This window comes from Melospiza melodia, chromosome 1 (genome assembly GCF_035770615.1).
Source record: "Melospiza melodia melodia isolate bMelMel2 chromosome 1, bMelMel2.pri, whole genome shotgun sequence".
Taxonomy (NCBI): domain Eukaryota; kingdom Metazoa; phylum Chordata; class Aves; order Passeriformes; family Passerellidae; genus Melospiza; species Melospiza melodia.
In genome coordinates, this window is record NC_086194.1 from 165,416,723 (window position 1) to 165,435,143 (window position 18,421).

General features: G+C 38.0%; 1 protein-coding gene across 6 annotated transcripts in view; it reads left to right on the forward strand.

The window, feature by feature from the left end:
- PHF20L1 (PHD finger protein 20 like 1) overlaps nucleotides 1–18,421 on the forward strand; it is a 57,142-nt gene that overhangs the window by 31,839 nt on the left and 6,882 nt on the right. For 2 of the 6 annotated variants that reach the window (XM_063174361.1, XM_063174371.1), the window contains 9 exons: nucleotides 3,314–3,532; nucleotides 3,729–3,785; nucleotides 5,024–5,128; nucleotides 9,207–9,371; nucleotides 9,759–9,940; nucleotides 11,853–11,952; nucleotides 13,082–13,168; nucleotides 14,137–14,332; nucleotides 14,727–15,096. In XM_063174361.1, the coding sequence (XP_063030431.1) occupies nucleotides 3,314–3,532; nucleotides 3,729–3,785; nucleotides 5,024–5,128; nucleotides 9,207–9,371; nucleotides 9,759–9,940; nucleotides 11,853–11,952; nucleotides 13,082–13,168; nucleotides 14,137–14,332; nucleotides 14,727–15,096 (1,481 nt within the window). The remainder of the gene's footprint in view (nucleotides 1–3,313; nucleotides 3,533–3,728; nucleotides 3,786–5,023; nucleotides 5,129–9,206; nucleotides 9,372–9,758; nucleotides 9,941–11,852; nucleotides 11,953–13,081; nucleotides 13,169–14,136; nucleotides 14,333–14,726; nucleotides 15,097–18,421) is intronic. The other 4 variants (XM_063174400.1, XM_063174410.1, XM_063174382.1 and 1 more) reach the window with 3 other exon arrangements.

Consider the following 18,421-nt stretch of genomic DNA (forward strand, 5'->3'; position numbering starts at 1 on the left):
ATAATTTCCTTGGTAACAGTTTACTGCAGCAGGAACAAGAGACAGCTGATGTTCAAAATTTTTGGAAAATGAGATTGATCACTTTTTAAAAACTCTTGCCAGTGTTTCTGGTTTACCTTGCTTTTAAGAGGGATGTACTATTGTTCATCTTGTTACTTTCTCATGTTACTTTGTGGTTGTTTGTTTTACTTCAACCATCTATTAACAATAAATTTACTCCCTAATTTGAACCCCTGCCATTCTGATATCTGCCCTGAAGTTCCCAGTTTGATCTGGTCATGAGGCAGGCAAGAACTGTTTGATCAGCTTATCCTTCCTAAAGACATCATTTTGGGCAGACTCCAGTGTTAATCTGTGGTATGCAATTAAAAGTCTGTTTAGGTATAAAATTTATCCTATGCCCTGGAAATTCAAAGCACTAAATTAAACATGACCAGCACGATTGATATTTCTATTGCAATATGATTAGGTTGTTTATTAATGCAGATAATGATATTTATGTTACTATTTTAAACATGGGAAGCCATGAAATAGAGTATTAGTCAACAACATAAATTGCTGCAGATTGCTACAATTCATTTGAGCTTGTTGAATTGCAATAAGCAGTACCACTGCAAGCCCAGCTGTGCTGTTTTACTTGGGGCACAACATCCTGTCCTTGCATGAGGGGGCTTGTGCCACTTCTCTGTTCTGTAACAGGAGAAGTAGAACTGGAAGCATGTTATAAACTGGACTGGGAATGCTGTGCTTTGCATTTCTTTTTAATCTGAAATTAGTCTTCTAGTGATAAAATTGATTCTGGAATGGTGACAGAATCAGTAGTTTACCAAGTCTAATCTCTGGTCGTCTTTCTCTGTGCCGAGTGTTAACTGCCGAGCTCCCACTCTCACTGTGTGGGAGGTGGCTGGCTAGACTCCTTAAGAGGAATAAATTGCAATTAAAAGTAGCAGTTAAAAATAAAAAAGGTAGGAACTTATATTTCCTGATTGTATTTGTTACTTGCCCTTCTGACTGACCACCTTGTCCAGTTTTGTGGTTATGTGTAAGGCATAGTGATTGCACAGTTGAAAAGCAGACTTTGCAAGCTTTCACACTTTATGTAGTATTTGAGAATTTAAGATTCTCTGTCTAAAATTATTTACAATGAAGAAAAGTAAAAGCCAGGAATAACATGGCAATGTATGCAGGCATAATAGCAGGTTCTGTTTTCAAGTTACTATAGAAGGGCATTTGGGGAGTTCTGACAGTAAGATGGGAATTTGCTTGACTGGAGAGATTTCTGCCAGTATAAGTGTTCCCTCAAGCAGTTACTAATCACTTTGTCAGATGTGCTTGCATTGAAAATTATTGAGATGCCAAAATTTGTTGTGTCGTGACTGTTGGTATTAAATCATATTTGGATGTCAGGTCAGGATTTCTTCTCAGTAATAAAGTTTAAATACTAATTCATCTAACATTGAGACTAAATTTCTTTTGAGATTGTTTGGATGGAGTGTTCTCACATCTTTTCATGAAAATGGCAGTGACCTAAATGAATTACGTGCATTTGGGTGATCCTTTTGAGCTCTTTTTAGAAATGAGACAAGACGTTGATAGCATGATGATGTGGGAAAGTGTCACTTTTTGCTTTTACTAATGTGCTAAAATATACTTATTGCTCTACAGATGGCAGAGCAGTTCAGTCCTGTAACAGAGACAAATGGTAATTAGGAAACCTAAGAAAGGAATAATTTGGATAGTGTTTTGTGTCAGTGATAAGTATTCCAGTAAGCTAAATGCACTTGAAATACAGACATAGGCAAGAGCCTGAATCAGTCTTTAAAGGATTATGATCTTAGGTGATTGGAAAGACTCAGGTGGCCCCAGGTGTGGCTGTGCAGCTCGTGCTGTGTGACAGGAGCCAGCACACAGAGCTGAGCAGCTGCTGCTGCCTGGGTTACACAGCCCAGAGCTGTCCTGCAGCTGGGGACACCTGGCATTGAAAAGTGCTGTGTGCTGTGGGAGGTGATGCACCAATTTCTATTGTTCTTGCTGGCCTTTCAGCTTTCCAGCTAGTGGCATTGTGGTGCTGTCCCCAGGAAGGCTCAGCAGTGAGAGCAGGTGTTGTGTGAACTGTGTTCTGTCCCAGTAGATTTGGGATTGTCTGTCCCTGTTGGGAAGGCTTGATATGTTCTTGCCTTTTGCCCAGAATCTTTCTATGACTGATAAATTTACTAAATTATCTTAATGCTGCTTATTTAATGCATTCCAAATCAGCTCCATATTTTGTCTTGTTGAATATCTTGGCCAATAGCTGGTATTTTTCAGGACTTCTGTTGTTTTACATGCTTATGCTTTTGTTGGGCTCTTCTGTTGAGAGACACCAAAGGTAACTGGTGCCTCCAGGATTTTACATCTGGCACAGAAAAACCTGAGCCCTTTGTGAATTCACAGAGCTGCAGTTTTGTACAATATGTCCTTGGCATGGTCCTAAAATGGACCAAGGGTCTGATGAAAATTAGACTTTCCTAATTACATTTTGATGAATCTTGAAGCTCTAACAATATTTAGGGGCACAGAAGTAGAGGGTTTTGAATTACTTCAATAATATTCTTTATAAATAATTTTTATTCCAGTTTGATTATTTTAAAATGATTATAAATATTAGCAGTGAAAAATTGCAATTTCAGTTTTGTTTCGTTCACAGTTTATTACTTCCTAACTTGCATCAGATAAAGAGCTAAAATAACAACTAAATATTTCACTGAATATACTTTTCTAAATAATACAAGATGAGAATTGTCAGTATCTGATGCTGAATTCTGACAAGTCATGGTACTTTTACATGTTATTTAAATGTGGATTAATGAAAGAAAGAGAGTTATTTAAATGTTATTAAAATCAATGAAAAATTCAATGAGCAGAAATGTTTTATACATAGGACTACAAATATTGTACCAGAGCTTAATTTCTTTGTTAACATAATGGAGCATTAAGTTAAATGATACTGACAGGATGAGCACCTTTAACTGTTACTCTTGTCATGGGTTCCTATTACAGTGAAAAAAAAGGAAACAAAAAGTCTTAAAAGTGTCAGCAAAAGTACATTTTAACCAGTACAGATAGTTTAAAAGTGAATGCAAATTCCAAAATATAGGAAGAAATCTTCTATGCCATGTATTGTCTTGTATGTAAGACTAAGATCTAGGCATTCATGTGCAGTAATAACCTGTTAAATGTGTATGAGCAATATTGACATTTCAGTGATCTGACCCAGCCCTGGCTGGCTGCAATCCTTCTGGGATGCCCAGTAAATCCATCTTCTTGTTTTCAGCACCCTCGTCCCATGTACATGCCTTGCATCTGGAAATGCCTTTAACCAATAGTCTCAAGTTACCCAAAGGGAATAGTAAAAAAAAGAGGTCTTCCACATCAGTGAGCTCTGAAGGGACAGAGATACAGTGCTCTGTGCCCATAAAGGAGAAATGTTTTGAGAGTCTGAAGGAGAAAATATTAAAGAACGTGATTGAGAAGGACAAGCATTCAGAAGTTGGTAAACTACAACACTTTTTGTTTCCAGTGCTTTAGACAATATAAATAATTGTAAAACAACATTAAAAATAATTGTTTTGTCTGTATGTTTCTTAATATTGTGTGCTGTGACAATTTTTTACAGTCTAATGACTTTTACAAGAAATTGGGTCATCAGCCAGACATTGGCCTTATGTGTTACATTCTTCAATTTGCAGGTGCAGCTAGAATGGAAAGGAAAGGAAAACTGGAAGAGAAAAGTTCTTCAGCATATGGTATGTAGAAAGCAATATTATTTTTACAAAAAAAAGTAAAATTCTCTAACACTTCCTGTCTCTGAAGAGCAAATGTAAAAACATAAAATATTTCCTGGGCCCAGCTGCAGTTTTTGTTTGTTTAAGTCCTAAAAAGAATGTTATGCATATGACAGGTCTATAACAGAAGAATAATTTATAAGATAAAATGAAAGTGTCCATAGCAAGGAGTTTGAAGGATCCTAAAGTATCTATGAAAGGCCCACTGCCTTTGGTTTTTCATTTGGGGTTTTTCTTAGTGGAATTAGTAATACTGGCTACTTCATTGTACTGTCAGATTTGAGATGAGAACAACAAACAAGGGTTTCTGGCAAAACATTTGGCAATTCACGAAATAAAATACAGATTAAGAGGACTCTGTTTTTATCCTGTGTTCAAAATAAAATAGGTTATTAAGGACTGGCAAAAATTGAGAAGTGATTCTACTTTGTTTTTCCAGGAGGTAAAAGCTTTGTCTCTGTGTTCCCCAAGAAGATAAGAATGCTCCAGTTTGTGTGCAGGAAACAATCCTGGGTTTCAGGCTTATTTTTTGTAACAAGCTAATTTGCTTGTTCTTTTTCTCCCTGCTGATAACTTAAAAAGTTATTGTGGAGTGAAAATGTGGGATGTATTTTGTCTAGGGAGAATTAACAGGATGAAAAAAATCTTTCAAAGTGCTTGTCCTTGTATGTACCAGCAGTGGTTAAAAGTGAAGTGCAGCATAAAAAATGTGTCAAATTCGAGTCAGAATCAGTTTTCTGTGAGGATGCCAGTGTATAGTGCAGAGTGCTGACAGCAACACTCTGGTACTGAAATTTCCTTCAAATGTCTTTCTGTAGGCCTAATATGTGTTTCTAGGACAATGTAACCTTTATAATTGGGAATTTTGCCCTTGTGAAAGCTTTTTCTCTTGCCCAAATGTTTTTGTTATGAACTGTAAGTAAAATAGAAGCTATAAGCTATTTATGTGATGTTACATATTTTGTGTACTTTGCTGTATTTTTTCTGCCTTAATATCTTACTTGGAAATACCTAAATGATAAAATATTATTTGTCAAATGAGATTCTTTGAACTATTTTACCAGCAATTAATAAGAGGTTTATCCAAGACATCAAGTAAATTAACTGAGTCATTTTGATCTGCCTAGACAACTAGAGCACTTGATTTTGAATGCCTTGTTTAGGCTAAACTGCTTTAAATTGTTTAATTTTTATTTCAGGTAAAAGGAAAGAAAAAGAAAAGGAGAAAAAGGAAAAGAAGGAAAAAGATCATAAACCAAAACAGAAAAAGAAGAAGAAAAAAAAGAAGAAATCAAAACAGCATGGTAAGTCAATTTATATGTTTTTAATGTAAGTAAAACCACTCAGTGTATTTCTATCATTAGATAGCAAAATTTGTTTGTAAACAATATGAATGTAAAATTTTAGAAATGTTCCAAGAGTAATTTTTACCCTTAAATATGAAAAGGACACTTGGGCTTCTTTTTTTCTTGCATTTATAGCCTGTCTCTCTCTATGTGATAGACACACATATTTCACAGAGGTTTTTTCCGTCTTCAGAAAGATATGCTTGTTGTTTTTTTCACTTTAAATTCTTCTTTTAAAGCTCTGTAGACATGTCATACCTATTTTGCTTGGACAGTAAAATCATTCTAGTGTCAAGTTTGTTGCTACATTTCAGTGGTTTGCTGTATGCAATGCACCCTCTCTTTAACAGTTAACCCTTCTCAGCTGAGGTTGGAGTCTCTGTTATAACAGCCTTGTCTGTTGCCTTGACCAATGGGGATTATATTTTGTGGATTATGTGTTTCTCTGTCCAAAATTTGTGCTACAACATGAAAATGCTTCCAAATCATTCAGTGCTTTAGTGTGAATTGCAATATTGTAGGTTTTGTGTACTTCATCATCCTTATATTGCAGTAATATAATTTTAAGCTATAAACTTTAATTTCTTATTCTACTTAAAAATCATTGGGAGCTTCTTACTTGCACTGAGAAGGCATCTAAGTATTTGCAAGAAGATACTGATAAATGCTAGGTGTGTGTCCAGTATTGTTCTTTGGTTTTATCTTCTTGTGGTCATGAGGGGGTCTGTTGTGGGCTGGGGTTTTCTCTTTCTTTTTTTCATCTTTTTATTCCTTTGGTCTTTTTGCCAGCTTGTCTTGGAACTTAGAAGCTTGGCAGAGGTACAATGATTAGGTTCCAGTTTCTAGGAGTCTTATCCAGTGTTTGTAAATAAGAGAAGGAAATATGCCCAATGTCTCAACAAATAGAAATCTTAAATCCAGATGCAAAAAGCAATTTGGGTAAAACCTGAATGTTTTATTCTTTAAAAATTCATCTTGTGAAAGTCTGGGTTTCACAGTCCAAACGTTTTCCATTTGGATTTTTTTTAACTGGCGAAAAAATTTGAAATACTCCAGTAAATTCTAACTCCAGTATCTGACCCTGAAAAAGCTCATCTGCCAAAAGAAACAGGACTCTCCAGGACTAGGTCACTTTACTCCAGATGTGGACAAGAGTGTAAAGGTGTGAGGCATTCTCCTTTTGTTTCAAATGAAGAAGAGGGAGCAGGTACATTGTGTACCCCAGGTAAACTTTGGACAAGGCTTTAAGACAAAACAGAAACCCCAGCAAAGACTGGTTTTGTGCTCCAGGTGTGTGCATGACTTGTGATTGCATAAAGCCCATGTGTAGCAGGAATTAGCAGTGCCTGTTATTGCTGCTGCTCTGTTGCAGTGAGGTTGAAAGCCATGCAGCATGAAGTAGTCAACCCTGCTGCTCCTTGAGCTGACTACAGTGAATACACTTGGGAAATGATGGAGATGCTTTGGACAGAGACAGTAAAGAGGAACGTGGCTTCATGGAAGGTGATGTAGGAGAGAAGGATATTATGGAACCCACAACAGGAAAGCTGTAGTGATAGGTGGGAGCAGGAATGCTTCCTACAGAAGGATGGAAGTGCAGTAATCTGATCACTTGCTTATATTTGAAATACTAATTTTTCAGAGTAGTAAATGAGTAGCTACTCCTAATTACTGATTGAAGCCATGCATGGGTGGGTCCAGAGGAAGGGCACAATGATGATCAGAGGGGTGGAAAACTTACTTAGTGAGAAGAGGCTGAGAGCCTGTTTAGGCTCTCTTATACAAAAGAGAATGCTGGAGAAAGACCTTATAACAGACTTCTAGTATTTTTAGGAGACCCACAGAAAGGATTGGGATAGGGAGTGTGGTGGTAGGGCAAGGGGTAGCAGTTTTAAACTGAAAGAGAGTATATCTAGATTAGTTTAGATTGGATATTCAGAAGAAATTCTTTTCTTTGGGTGTGCTGAGCCCCTGGAATGGGTTGCCCAGAGAAGTTGTGGATGTCCTGTCCTGGGAAGTGTTGAAGGCCAGTGTGGATGGACCTCTGAAAAACCTGGTCTGCTAGAAGGTGAGGGGGAACAGGATGATCTTTAAGGTCCCTTCCTGCCCTAACTGTTCAATGATTTGCAATTACATGACTTTCCTGGAGCAGTCTCTCCAGTCATTATGATTAGGGACAGCCAGATGTGTTTATAATGTGTTTCTTGAGAGTGTTGCAAGTAGTTTGTTAGAGGAAAAGATACAGTGCTGGTTATCAAGATAAATGTCAGTACCCCTGTGTGACCAGAAGGCAGAAGCACATGATGTCTGTGCTTGTGTGTGTGCTGTGACAGCCTCACCCTGCGCCTCTCTCTGGCTGAGCAGGAAGATAATACAGAGGTGTGTAAGTACAGTGGGGATTTCTGCAGCAGGTGGGCTCAGACACTGCCCAGGAGCTCCTCTGGATCCAGTCTTTCCAATTTCTGTGCCTGCAGGTATGAGCTCATGGGGCAGCAGCCCCACTGCAGTACAGACAGTCTCACTTCCATGTGCATTCTCACACGCTCCCAGTGTTGGCCAGGACTCCCCAGAGCCCCCCATCCCAGCTTTCCTGCTTAGAGAGCCACTCCCACCCAGAGCTGGCCCTTGCAGACCCACTGACCCTTGCTCCCACCTGCTCATCAGCTGGTCCAGCTTGGTCCGTGCAAGCAGTCAGACACTTGGACTGGCTGCAGGTGCTGCAGCCTGAGCTCATGGGCCTCTGTGACCAGAGACCCCTGGCATGGGGCTGGCACTGTTGTCACTGCAGTCTCTGAGTGCTGGCACCACCCTTCGACCTGCAGGGCTGCTCCATTTGCTGGCACACAGAGCATGTACATGAGCCCTGAATGGAAAGCCCCTTCCCAAGGTAAGAGATGGAAATGAGGTTTAATAAAAGTTACAGAATAGTTGAGGTTGGAAGAGACCTCTGAGGGTGCAGTGGTCCAACCCCCTTGTCCTGGTTGCCGAGGTTTATATCCAAACAATGGCTCCAAGGAGGGAGACTTAAAACCTCTGCCAACACAGGCTGGGATGCAGGGCATGGCCAGGGAAATGTACTGACCACAAGACTTTATGCATATGTGGCTTTTTTTGTCCTCTTATTCCCGTGTTCTGCCCATAATTGTTTTCCCCAAATCACTTCAGTCCATCCATTTCCCCCACCCTTATTTTCTTCCCTAAACATTTCATAGTAAGTCGTTCATAAACCCAAAATTATTTTCCCCCATATCCTGTAGTGTCCTCCATTGGCAACCCCCGGGCTGCAGCTGCCCTTAGTCCAGGAGATGATGCACAGAGCTGCTGTGGGTAACACATCCTGATGGGTTTCATGCAATGGAGGTGATGGCACTGCTGGGAAAGTCTGAGAGGGGCTTGGCCATGGGATGTTTGTTGTTTTCCTGCTCATCCTCCTCCTCTGGGCCTGTGTAGGTATGCTCTTCTGGGATGCTCCCTAGCCCATCCCAGGACCTGCTGGCCCATTGATGCCTCATGACATGGGCCTGAAAACATCCAAAGACAATTTTCTTTGGGCTCCCTGTGCTCCTCTGCAGGGGTGCAGACAAACTTTTATCACTTAAGCTGGCAGGGTCATCTGTGGTTGCTTCTAGGTAGCAATGCTGGTAGTGCTGCAAGCAGCCTTAAGGCAAAGGAGACAGACCAGCAGCATCTCTAAGGATAGCAGATGGTGCAGCATGAATTGTGGAAGAAAGAAGACTGCATAATATTCTAGGAAAAATTACCCCTCTGTACATTCAGAGGTGGCAGAGTTACAAATGGTGATGCTTATCTATCAAACTTGATTATGTTTCTTACTGGAAACTTTTTAATAAAATGTTACAGAGAGCTTTTGCCGTTTCTTACTTACAGTTTAATCATCCTGATACCTCAGCATTGATAATCTTTGTTTGTCAACATAATGCTGCAGTAAAATCTATACACAATTTTTTTTTTTTTTTTACATTTGTTATAAATTTTAATTTTTGTAAGAGTGACTTCTTTTCTTTCAACATTTCAGATTACTCAGATTATGAAGACAGCTCTGTGGAGTTCCTGGACAGGTGCTCCTCTCCCCTGACGCGCTCCTCGGGCAGCTCCCTGACCCTGCGCAGCATGTTCTCAGAGAAGAACACCTCGTACCAGTACCCCAGAGCCATCCTGTCTGTGGACCTTAGTGGAGAAAGTAGGTGGAATGAACAGCAAATTTCAGTTTGTAGGTTTAATTTGTTAAGAAAGGGAATTTCAAAGGAAATAATTTGGTTTATGTTTGGGATTGTAGCTATAAATGTGGCGACTGATTTATCCTTCATCTATTTAAATCAAAATGCTTGCACTCCTCAAGCTGTTCTACATGGTACTTGCTTTGGTTAAGTGTTGCTACTCTGCATCTGAGGAGAGCACGTTAAAGGCACTTTGCAGAATTCATCTTGAAATCTCATGTATCAGCAGTGTGTTTGAGTGTGATTTTTTTTGCTAGTGCAGATTAAGATTTTTACCTGTCAAAGCTCCCTGTATTTCTTTCAATTATTATGTCTCTCCACACAGTTTCACGTGTATTTATTTCTATTAGACCTTTCAGATGTGGAGTTCTTGGATGATTCTTCCACAGAGAGTTTGTTACTTAGTGGTGATGAATACAATCAGGATTTTGATTCAACTAACTTTGAAGAGTCTCAGGATGAAGATGATGCTATCAATGAAATTGTTAGATGCATTTGTGAACTTGATGAAGAAAATGGCTTTATGATTCAGGTAAAGAAGTTTGATGTGTGGAGTTACATTTTCCATGTGAATGTTTTTCTTGTGAAGGTGCCCTTTTGATGTGTCACAGACTGGAATTATGTAGAGAGCTGTACTTAAGAGAGCAAGAACAAAATATTTCTTTGTTCTGCGCTTGGTTTGGCTCTGTTCAGTGGATGCAGAGCTGTTTCTCTAGGATGGAGTTTCTCCAGCAATTTGATATATAGGACAAATTGCTGGGTAACCTTTTTCTTTATAGCCAGCTGATAAATTTGGAATAAAGTTTCCTCGGCCACACACAACCCATTCTGCTTCTGTTCCCCAGACCATCCAGATTTTACAACCCTCCTGGCTTGGCCCTTGTGCTTTGCAGTACCACTTGCAGAAACCTTTCTGCTTACTGTAAATGTCCCTCCTCTGTGTGCAGTGTGTCTCCTGTGCAGACACTAAATACTGTCAGTACTGTGAGGTGTGTTTCATCTTTAGAACAGCACTTCTCACACTGGGTATCACTACCAGGTTTTAGAAACTGCTGAGGATTTACATCTTAACTTGGTATAGATAAAAGGGAAGAAGAGTATTCCATGTCTGCCCAGCATTCAGGTGTTGACAGATTGCAACTCCTGATAGATTGCAACTGCTGTTTATTACTTTGTACTCCAGTTAGGGGAGAATTTCCCATCTATGAGTAATTTCAAGTATTTTTCCTCAAGCAATTTATAATGCAGTGATTAAATCAGATGCCAAAAGCAGTAAGGAAGAACTGAGTTGTCAACAACTTTAAAAAGGTCATGAACCTTCTGTGGTTTTTACCCCCATTCAGAATCAGGTTTGTATTCAACTACTGCTGTGGTACATTTCCAGTTGAGAGTATGGAGCTCTTTAGTCAAGATTTAAAGGAAACAAGTAGGGCTGTCATGTGTTAGTGGACTCACTGTTCTGGAACTGACAGAGCCCTGGAAATGAAGGGCACACAGGCTGTCTTGGGGAGCAGACTAAAAGGCCGTGCTGTGTTGGAGGAACTGAGCAGTTCAGCTGTGGTAACAGTGTGGAAAATGGACTGGTGTAACAATCTTCTGAGAGAGGAGGGAACACGGTAGCTGTAGTGACAGGGGAAAAGGTAATTTCAGTGTCTTGAACAGGTTCATGCTCAAAGGCATGTCAAAGCAAAGAAGAGAGATTTTCAGCAGTAAGCCAGCAGATATTTAAAACACTGGCAAGCACAGAGTTGAGAAAGGGAAGTGTCTTTATAAGAGGCAGTTTCCTGCCTGTTTTTGAAGTCCAATGGCAGCCTGATTTTTCCTCTTCATGCTTGTCTCACTGAGAGCAGCTAGTTTGCTGTTTCTAAACTCTCATGTCTTACCACTTCTATTTTGCTCTCCTATTCTCTCGTTTCTCCTCTTTCATTTTCTCTTAATTTTCTTTTTCTTTTAGATTTTCCATTGGTGCGATATTAAAAGCACATCTTTCTAGCGCACTGGAGAGATGCTTTGTAAATATAAATAATTAAACTGAAGAGTTTTCTACTTTTCACTGTTATGCTGTAATGTATTACATTATCTTTCTACTTTACTATAATATTATACTCCTGTCTTATGTTTCACTACTAAATATGTAGGTGCTAAAATACTGAATGTTGCAATAAAATACTATTTAATATTCCATCTTCACTTTCTTTTTTTTTTTCCTCCAGTCTGAAGTTTGTGGTTGAGGTAGCTTTCAGATCTAGAGCTCTTTTTTAGCGTGGTGTCTTTGTCTACCCAAGTACAAATTGCCCAGCTAAAATAATCTTGCTCAAGCCAGCTATTTAAATTAAAGTGCTGTTCTCTGCATTTTGATGATTCAAGAAGTAGCCTCTGGGTTTTTGCATTTACTTGTCTCAGTTTTAGTTTTTGCTTTTGTTGTGTTTTTTTTCTGATGTCAGTGTGAAGAATGCTTGTGTTGGCAGCACAGTGTATGCATGGGACTGTTGGAGGACAGCATTCCAGAGCAGTACATCTGTTACATCTGCAGAGATCCACCAGGTATGGATAAAGCACCTTTATCTGCAGCCCTGCTTGGGATTTTTGAGCAAAGATGTTATGAATTTGCTTAAATTGTTCAAGCTTTGTCTGTTTTATGTTACGTGTGATGCTTCTTTGGGGCAAGTGATTCTAAGTTTGGCTCTGAGCAGAAACTTACTTTTGTGTTAGTAACATCATGGTCAGCTATGCTAAATCTTATCCATTAACTCAGTTACCATTGTTTAACTTGTTGAAAGTTAATTTCCCCCAAACCTTTGCAGTTTTTTATGTCAGTGTAGTCTGAAAAACCTTTCTAAAGAAATAATTTTTTTCAGGGGTCTGTTTTGCCAATACTTGGAATCACATTTGTTCATTTAAATATTTTCTTAGAGGAAAAGGACTCAGTACCACAGTACATTCAAACATACTGTGAATGGCATTTCATAGTAATTGCAATTTTATAATGTTTACATTAGCCCAGAACTGTGTAAAAGTGTGGAACTGAATATTTAAAATACAGAAAATCTATTCCATCTTAGAGTAGACAATAGTGCACAAACAGCATATGTGGAATTTCAGATAGGTCAAATTCATACGAACTAGGAAAACTTTACTTTTAAACTGAATACATTTGATTAGGAAGATGTTGATTTAAAAATTATTCTGTATAAACCCATTTTTCTTAACAGTTATATGGAGAAAAACTAAAGAATTTGGAAGTAAGTTTTTTGTATTTTCTTCTGACAATTCATACAAATGCACATACCTGTCTTCTGGTGAAATATCCAGCACTCCAGCTGTTTCAAAAGGGCAATGAGACTACAACCTGAACTTTACTGTCATTCTAAATTTAAGAAGTGAAATATGAAAATTGCAGAGATTTTATTAGCTATTTCTGAGATGAAATATTAGGAAAGTAGAGCTGGTCCCAGTGTGAATCAAAGCTGGTGGTAGAGAGTCTTGTCTGATAGTTCTGTGTGGTGTCTCTTTGAGCAGCCCAGCTTTTTCTTACTAAACCCAGCTAATTTGTCTTGTGCTCTTTCCCTGCACTGTGTTAGGTACTTCGTTTTCCCCTGCTATGCAGAGTCTGTGTCCCTAATTTTTATCTTCTCTCCCTTCCTAACCATTACTTCTTTTCTTTCTATGTCAGGAGAAAAAAGTCATTCTCAATGTCAGTATTTTAAAGTGTATTGGGATAATGGGCAAAAAGGAGATAGACAGGGTATTCTCCTGAAAGGTATGAAGGGCTTCCATCAACCCATTCTTTGTTCTGTCTATGATGATAGTTATGATTTGAAATCCACTGTAAGATATTGTCAGTCTGTCTGGGTGCCTTGTTGTAAACAATAACATTGCAATAATTAGCATTATGCATTTCTAGTTTTGGGTGGGCATTTTGGTTTTGTTTTGTTATGGGGGTTTTTTTTGTTTGTTTGTTTATTTATTTGGGATTTTTAGTAGTTATTTAGCTACTGTAGAAGCCTTAGCTAAATCCTCATTCCTGCTGGTTGGGTTAAGACACAGCAGGGGAGACCTGAGGCCCACATACATCAATACCCTCTCTACAAGTCTGGTGAAAGGCACCTCAAAGGGAGTGTAAGAGCTCTGCTGTCAGATAACTTTGAAATATCTGCTTTTCCTGAAGCCTTTGCTTGGCTTCTAATAAATAGAATGAGCCAGCATGTACTTTAAACACTGGCAATAATAATACGTAATAAATAGATATTGACTTCAGTATTGAAGCAAAACGTTTGTCTTTTAGAAACAAACTGGGTGTTTTGGATATATCCATATAAAATCCACTCTAATATTTCTCTTGGTAACTTAGGCTTTTTTTTTTTAAGTAAGTTGAACTACTTAGTAAATAAAATGTCAATGTAATTTTTTTTGTGATTTTTATTTTGATAACAGCATAGATCTTAATATCACATAGTTTGATTGCAAAGGTGATTAGATTTTAACTTCAAATGCCATTTAGAGGGGTCTTGAAGTTTCAGGCTGATTTTCTTTCTCGTAAGTTTTGACTTTTTTCTTAATCCACAAAAACTAAATTTTTTATATATTAATAGCAAAATCCTGAGTCATCCTTTCATGGATGTGAGGAGATATTTAGGCAAGTACAGGACATAAACACAGCACTCTAGTTGTAAACATAATTCTGCTGTGCCTTTAGATGTCCCTCAATTTCTTTATTGCTTACCCCAGGACAGAGGTGGAGTGCCAAATATCTCTATGACAAAGACTGGCTAAACAATGGACACATGTGTGGATTATCATTTTTGAAAGAGAACTACTCTCATCTTAATGCCAAAAAGATTGTGTCAACACATCACCTACTGGCAGATGTCTATGGGGTAACTGAAATACTGCATGGACTCCAGCTGAAGATTGGGATACTGAAGTAGGTATCACTCCAGGCTTTATTTTCCAGATGTATATATTCAGGTAGCAAAGACTACCATTATTCCATTTGCATTTTTCTCTCACATTGAAGTTCTTTCTTGTATAATATTTTAAGTAATTTAAGTGCAAGATGTGCAGTACCCTCAGCTTCAGCAGGAGCTAGGTGTTCAGCACGCAAGCAGATCTGGTTTATTTGGATTATTGGTTATTTTTTTGTTAAATTTTGTGTTAAAGGGACATTCTAGATTTATCTTAAATTGATGAATGACCTAGGAATACTTCTTGTTTGATAATGGTAGTTAATATCTGGGAGAATTGGACGCTTAATAGTTCAGTCCTCTAAGTGCACTCAGTTCTCTATAACTTGCTTTTTTTCCTCCCCTTCATTGCAGAAATAAGCATCACCCAGATCTTCATCTCTGGGCTTATTCAGGGATGAGAAAAGAACAAGAACAAAGAACTGTTGGGGTAGAGAAAAAGTTAGTGACTTTGCAGGATGCTGTTAATCCAGCTGAAAGGACGTGTCATAGTCAAAACCATAAAGAACCACCCAGTATACCCCAGAAGATGGAAGAAACATACATCACAAGTGAGCACAGCTACCAAAAACCACAGAGTTTTAGTCATGACTACAAAGCAGTCACTGACCCTATGAGCTCAGATGATGAAGACACAAGTAGCTTTGAGGAAGATCAGGAATATCACACAGAGAATAAAAACTGTTTACAATATTCTTTTAAAGATGGTGGCATGAATGAGCAGGTAAGTATCATTCTTCATCTGGGAAATTTTATTTGGAAAAGTGTGTTCAGTCTGATAAAACTGAAGTATATACAGGTATTCAAAAATCTTTGTTGCTGTAAGTCAACATACTTATCAAATAAGTCAGCAGAAGTCACTAGAAGCAAACTTGGATCACTGAAATTGTTCCAGGTGAAGTATGTTCATTTCAACTGGTGTATGAAATAGAAGATATGGTTTAAGGTATTGCCTATGCTAAAAATCATTCTCAATCCAATGTTTTGAAAGAAAACCCCATTCTTAAAATGCAAGGTCTTGGAACAGAATTTTCATGGTTTTTACAAGGTGAGGAGAATGGGACAGGTTTCCCTTTTTCTCTCAGTTTGGTTATCTACATGTGTTAGAGGGTTTTGGTTGTTGTTTTTTAAACCAAGGCTTCTTTAAGAGTGTTTTTTATTGTACTGTATTCTTCTTTTAATAGCAGTGCTACCTAGGATGTCTTTCACTTGTAATGATTTACTGACCAACTAATTTCACCTCATGTACAACTGCTTTTCAGTCTTCTATATTGCATATTTCTTCTAATGAAACATTTTTAGTCAGGATTATATTTTGCTGTTTAAACATCTCTTTCTCATTTTTACACTAATGGTTTGAATCCATTATTTGGTGGAAAAGGTCTGGAACTTGTTAATCTGGTTTTTGTGAACAGTTCTCAGAGCAAAAACCAAAGAGAAACAAACCTTTCTGTTTCCTGCAATACTAGCTGTATGAGGATAAATCATCCAACTCATCCCCCTTTAGAAGTACAGTTTCTGGTGTGGAAGAAATGAGTATGATGCATCTTTTTTCTTTTTAATTTTAGTTCTAAATGTGGCATGTAAGCTGTATAGTCTGAACGGGGAATTTTAGGCTCATTCTAATTAAAAATACCTGTTTCTATGCTAAATTTGCTAAACTGCACAACTATATTCAGATTTCTAGTAAGGAGACATGCAGCAGTGTCAAATACTCTTGCCTTCCAACAGTAGTTTAAATTGTCATTGTAAACAGTATAAATAGTATAAGGATATTTAGAATTAAAGGAAAATATACACGAGCAGTTAAACAAGACTAGTATTTCCTTCAGAGATTCAGGAATATATCTCAAAAGCTGAGTACTCTCTGTTTGGCACTGGCCCCAACAGATCTCTTCTTGGTTTAAGAGTGTTCTTTCCTTTGGGGACACCTTGATCACCTTTCCAGTAGTCAGCCTTGATACTAAAATAAACAAACATGATTGGCATGGAAAAGCTCTCCTTGGTTTCTCCATAAACCTGTCTGTACTTACCTTAAAACTGACATTGAAGGATCATTTTTAAATCATCTGACTTCTCTCTAAGGTGCCTTTTCTCCTTTCCTTGTCAAAGTTTGGTTGGGGCTTTGAATTTTCCTTTCTAGCATTCTTCAGAGCCTTTTCATATTCTGGTTTTCCATACTGTTTTTTCTTACCCTAATCTGCAGTTCTGCTACATATTTCCATTTCTCTTACAAACAGTGTTTGGATCAACTGTTTTCAAGTCCCTTTTTGGGCTATGCATTATCTTTATAATTGTATTTAGTTTCCTTGGTTTTGCTTCTGAAAGCACAGGACTTCCCCACCTGAACCTCCTGTTATTTTTTGTCCACAAGTTAACTCTTCTCCTGCCATCCCTGCCCGATTACCTACATTGATCTCATAGCTTAGAGGAGAACCTGTTGGATTCTGGTTGGATTTTGTGTTTTTATTTTTTTTTCAAGGAGCCATTTGAATAGAGGTCATTAGAAGGGAAAAAAACAAACCAACATTTATGATGTTATTTAGATATTCAGTTCCTTAGCTTTGGAATTTTCTCTATCTTGCTGAAGCAGGCTGAAAGATGATTTTGCTTTTAGAATTATGGACTTGGATCCCTTTACAGCAAGGGAAAAATGGCATTCCTGTAGTTTTGGAGAGGGTCTGAAAATTGTAAGGAATAGCTAATTTCTTACTTGTATTGGAAGTATTTTTCATAAGATTACAAAAAGTTTGATTACTGAAAGCACTGTGGAAGTAAACCTGATGCCTTTAGTGAAGGGAGTTTAAATATCATAAAGGCATCAACACTCTCATACCTTTCAAATAAAATCTATATCTGATACATAATTTTAACTCCTTTATTGAACATTATGAATATTAACAACACTTGTCCCATCTGAGTTGCTAATAAGGTTGCCTGCAGGTCAGACAGAGTTTTATTTGTTTTGTTGGTGTTTTTTAATTGATTTTAAGTCTTTAGGTTTTTTTGCTTAAGTTGTAACTTAAAATCCTTCAGTTCCTATTTTCTTCTTTACCTCTTTTCTCACTCTTCCTTTACTTGACTAGAGAAAAAAAAAATTTAATAACAGACCTAACACCATTTTTATCTTATGTGGAAAATTAGCTGAGCTCTTCAGAGAGGTGTATTATTACAATTAAAGTCATTCTTGGCTCTGGCATTTGACATGAACTGACACTGGGTGAACACATCTCTTTGGCATTCTAGTCCTTACAATAAAATCTTCAATAGTGAAAGAACTTCATTGGGTAAAAAGTCATGGTGAACATAAAGTGGAATCTGTTAATCCTCCTAATTACCTGAGATGCTGAGTGTTTTTAACTCATTAAATCTGATCTACTTCCACTCAGTAGCTGAAACATCAAATACAGAGAGATTAGGAGCTTGTGTATTATCTCTGGCATGCTGTGAAGGTGCTAATTATATTGCAGAAGTCAGTCTTCCTCAGATACTGTGTTTGCATAACTCCACATGTTACTATAACTGTCCCCAAACATGTTCACTTCTACCCCAGACTTGTACCTGGAAGGTAGGTGGGGTAATAGCAGGTAGGAAGAGAAGATTTTTGTCTTAATCAGCAAACAGAACAGATTGCTCAGAGAGGATGTGAACTCTCTTCCCTCACTGGAGATACTCCAGAACCATCTGGACACAATCCTGTGCCATGTGCTCTGCGATGACCCTCTGGGACCAGGTGATCCACTGTGGTCCCTTCCAAGCTGACTCATTCTGGGGTTCTGTGAAATAGGATGTCCACCTTATTTGTGCAAAGTAGTGACTGTTGACATCTTAGATTCTTCTGAATTGTAGAGAGTTTTCCATGGAAACAAACCTTAGGATTTTTCTAATTTTTGGTGGCAGTAGATCCATGCAGTTCAGCTCTTTATGATTTAAGTTGCTATTTATATAAAAAGGGCACAGAAGTACAGTCTGTCTTACTGCATTGAGGAAAGCATTTGAATGATAAACTTCAGTGTTACGAAATGAGGCAAAATGTATTATGTGGAATT